Source organism: Sciurus carolinensis, chromosome 14, assembly GCF_902686445.1.
Source record: "Sciurus carolinensis chromosome 14, mSciCar1.2, whole genome shotgun sequence".
NCBI classification, from domain to species: domain Eukaryota; kingdom Metazoa; phylum Chordata; class Mammalia; order Rodentia; family Sciuridae; genus Sciurus; species Sciurus carolinensis.
In genome coordinates, this window is record NC_062226.1 from 28390781 (window position 1) to 28395000 (window position 4220).

General features: G+C 37.2%; 1 protein-coding gene across 1 annotated transcript; it reads right to left on the reverse strand.

Annotated features, from left to right (window-relative positions):
- Nucleotides 1–1326: 1326 nt before the first annotated feature.
- LOC124964063 (E3 ubiquitin-protein ligase Topors-like) lies at nucleotides 1327–3480 on the reverse strand. Its single transcript, XM_047523987.1, has one exon. It carries the CDS (start codon nucleotides 3478–3480, stop codon nucleotides 1327–1329), a length of 2154 nt encoding a protein of 717 aa, XP_047379943.1.
- Between the last annotated feature and the right edge of the window lie 740 nt (nucleotides 3481–4220).

Below are 4220 nucleotides of genomic sequence, written 5' to 3' on the forward strand. Positions count from 1 at the left end.
TGCTAGAAAACTTAATTTGTCTTTTTTTCCTTCAAGTCACTCATTTATTTTTATTTTTTTATTTTTTGGCAGCCCTTGCCAATAAACTCACCTAGCAAACTCCTACTCACTCTTTAAGATTATACAAAAATGTCTTCAAAAACTTCCCCAAGAGAATGGCTGCTTCCAGTGTATTTGCTCATAGACATCTGTCACACTACTTCCCAGGAATTGCTTGATTTCAAGTGACAAAGTCCTGATCAAGGGAGGTATAGAAGAAATGTGTTGACCCACAAAGCTTAGGGAAGGGTTAAATATCATAAAACCACATGAAGGACAGGAGAACAGCTCAAGGTGAAGATGATCCAGGTCCTGTTTCCAAGACTCTTCCTTATGTCTCATCTTCTCTCTGTTAGCTTTCTCTTCTTTTACCTTAAACTTTTGTTACAAATTGAGATATAGAGCTCCTGATAGCATCCAAACCCTGAACCGTTTAACATCTGCTACCATGAAGATGGAATGACTCTTTTTCTCTGGGAGGTACTATAAGTTGACCAGCACTGGACTCATCAATTGTGTGGTCAGAGGGACAGAGTACTATGATTAGCTAGCTTAGATGCAGTCACCATCACTGGTCCAGGCTACTGTAGTGTGGGTGCAGAATCAGAAGTTTCTAAAACCATGGCAGCTTCAAATGAAGCTGCCCATGTCAGGACATGTGGGAATATAGTTTTCAGGGGAGGGAGATAGGGAAGACTGTGTAAAAAAAATCCTGTAGATGTCCATTTTTTACTGATTTATTTACATATGTTTTCACAAATGACCTGAGAAATTCCAATGACTGTATCTTAAGACAGTGACTCTGTCTATTTTCAGGGACTGAAACTACATTAGGGCTGAAATGTAATAGACCTCAATATATATTATCCTTAAAAATAACACTTGTGTTTAGCAACGTATTTAATACCATGACTTGTGTCGAATAGCTTATATTCCTATGGTTGGGATAGTATTTATGGTGTTTGGAACTTTGGGCAATCTTCATAGTTAAATCTAGAAACTAAAAGATAAGTCAAATATTTTAAGGATCCTATTCGTCTAAGAAAAGGAGACAAATAATATTTACATACATGAGCGGTTTAATAATACACACTTATCTCCAAAAGGATGTTTGAATTTAGTCATCAGGCTTTTAGTTCCAGTTACAAAGGATGGAATACATATTTTTGTTAAGATTTTAGATTTTATTCATACTTGCAAAGATCCTCGGTGACTAGGTAAGTAGAATGATTTGCCTTTCAACACAGTTCATACTTCAGGATTTCTGATACTGTGTCTCTTTTGTAATCATTCTTGGCTTGATGACTCATGACCTTTCAGAAGGCTTGGCTTCTGGTTTTTTTGGATTTGCCTCCTGCAGGCAGGTGCACATTCAGAGAGACAGCTCACTTGCTTTATGTCATCCAGATCCCCCAGTGCATCACTGACTTCCTCTGGGGTCTGTTTATATGTATGCTGGCGTTTGTTTTTTCTGTGAATTGCTCTGGTTCTTCTAGCTCTAGGAGAAGTTGTTTTGTGCTTCATCTCCTGTTTTCTTGGGGATCTATGTTTCTCGATCTCTAGGCATGTGGAACTGTTATGGTGACTTACAGAAGGGGAAACACCTTCATCTTTACAAGGACAGTTGGGTCTTTTCCCAGCAGCTGAAGAAAGCTTCACATATGGGACTGGGGTCAAAGATATTCTCTCATAGCTTGATTTGTAGCTAGGTGTATTTCTTTCTTTTGAGGGTTCACAGCACATATTCTGGGTGACAGGTTCAGTTCTGTGATTTCTTCCCAGAGAGAGATTACTTGATTCTCTGCTTATAGATCTATTTCTAGGCCCAACACACCAAGATTTGGATCTGTTATTATTGGACCTTGATCGTCTTTCGAGTCTTCTACTGGAGTGGGAACCAACCTCTACAGATGAGGAGGATTGTTTGCACCTTACTTTCTTTTTTCTGAATGAACTCAGCTTGCTACCATCCCTCTTAGGAGAAAGTATATTATCTGAGATTCCACTCCAAGAGGGGTCTCTCTTTCTGGGTTTGCAATTCATCAAGGATCTTTCTCTGGGCAATCTCTGAAAGATCTTTGGTGAGGAATCTGAGTATTTATTTTTTTCTCCTTTTTTCTGAAAATTTGCCTGTTGGACAAGGCTCAAAACACTTACTTCTCTTAGGTTGTATTTCCATGGTTGCACCTGATTAGAAATGACTGGAGTACTGAAGGTACGTGCATTTGTATCGCTTTTTTGATCCTGGACATGACTAGGACATAATTTTATCCCTATTGTCTTTTTCTCTTGAGTCTGCTTTTTGCAATTCAGCATGCCTGGATCTCTTTCTTTTGGAGTAGCCCAATCCAGGAGCATATTATTAGTAGAAATTATGTGATTGTGATTGCCTGATTCTGTTTTGTCTTTGTTTCCAACATGGATTTTGCATGTTGTTTCATGATACACTTGTGGAATTTTAGAATGTTTTAAGGAATAGTTACCATTGAGAAAATATTTCAAGTCAGACTGAGGCCTCTCCTCATTCCATTGATTCTGGGTGCTTTTAGGTTGCTTTGTATCATGCTGAGACATAGGTAGAGTATAGTCCTCAGGCAAGGGCAAAATAGGAGCTGAAGTAAAGGGCTTCTTTTTCACCCATTTCTCTGTTGCTATAGAAGGACAATGATAGATGGCTCGCTGGTCGTAGGTCTCCATGTTGTAAGGTGACTGAACAAAACTGATAAACTCATGCAGGAAGTGGTGAGTATGTTGATGGAGATAAGGTTCCAAAAGATGAATGAAGGACTCACTGTCCAAATCATATTTTGTCATGTGATGGAGGATGGAGACTAGAATGTTCTTCACCGTGTAGCCATAATCTCCATAAACAGCTGTTAGTTCCCGTTTCAGCCAGGGAATCACCCGATGTAGACTACCAGGATTTCTTTTGAAATAATTAGCTGAAAAGTGCTTTTCAAATTTGTTACCTCGGACATGTGTCACCCAGATTCCAGAATAATACAGAGCTCTTCTGAACTTCATAACCACCTGATCTCTAAAGTGGCCCAGGGATGTGGAGTTTGGTTCCCCAAACTCCCTTAGTAACTCTTGGATAGTCAGTTCTTTCAGTGGTCTGATCTTTGTGCTGATATCCTCAGGACTCATACTGAGAGACTTTTTTTTAGAAAACTCCACAGCGTTCTCCTTCTCTGGGGGAAGAAACCTTGAGTCTTCTTTGTTATCACTCTCTAGTCCAGAGGAACTACACTGCGTAGAAGAGCTTTGCTTGAAAGAAGCATTGTTGAAAGAAGATATGGATTGCTTCCTTGATCTTGAATATATAGAGCCATCAGCTCTCTTCTTGGAACAAGAGTTAGAATCAGATTCACTCTTAACACCCTCCAAACAGTTAGGACAGTCACAGTCAGATGAGAGATCTACTGATATTTCCCTGAACATGCTAGATTTCAGAACTGAATGTTAGAAAAATTCCTTCAAATAAATTCCACATCTGGCATGGAAAATATGTACTACAAGCACTTCATGCTTATTTTAATAATATGTCCTACCTCCATGGAATTAATACCAGAATAAAGTTAAGACAAACTACTTTCAAATTAATAATAATGTGTATATAATGCCCAATGTAGATAAGGCAATGAAGATACAGGCACAAGGAATTTTCTTTCCCAAATTAGTGGTTGCAAACTCTGAAAAGCAAATTGGAAATAAGCATTAAACTTTAATTATCACATCCTTCACTTAGAATTTCTAATGCTATAGATTTAATCTAGATATACAAATAAACAACATATATATGCTGATTAGTTTACTACAACAGCATGTGTGTATATATATACATACATATATACGTGTATATACATACACATATATATAAAATAACTGACAGTAACCTAAATATTCATCAGTAGGGGATGTGTTAAACAAATGTTTTATGCATAGTATTTAATATCATACAGTCATTTAAAAGAAGTGAGGCAAATATATGCATACTAACATAAGAAGATGGTTGAATATATTGTTAAATCAGAAAACATCTACGAGCATTTGAAAGATTATTATAAACTCTTAGTATCAGATTCAGCACTATGAACTGTACATAATGAAAAATTCCCACAAGGAATAATAAAATATAACTAATATACATTTATTATATACTTGTACATGTAGAACTTATA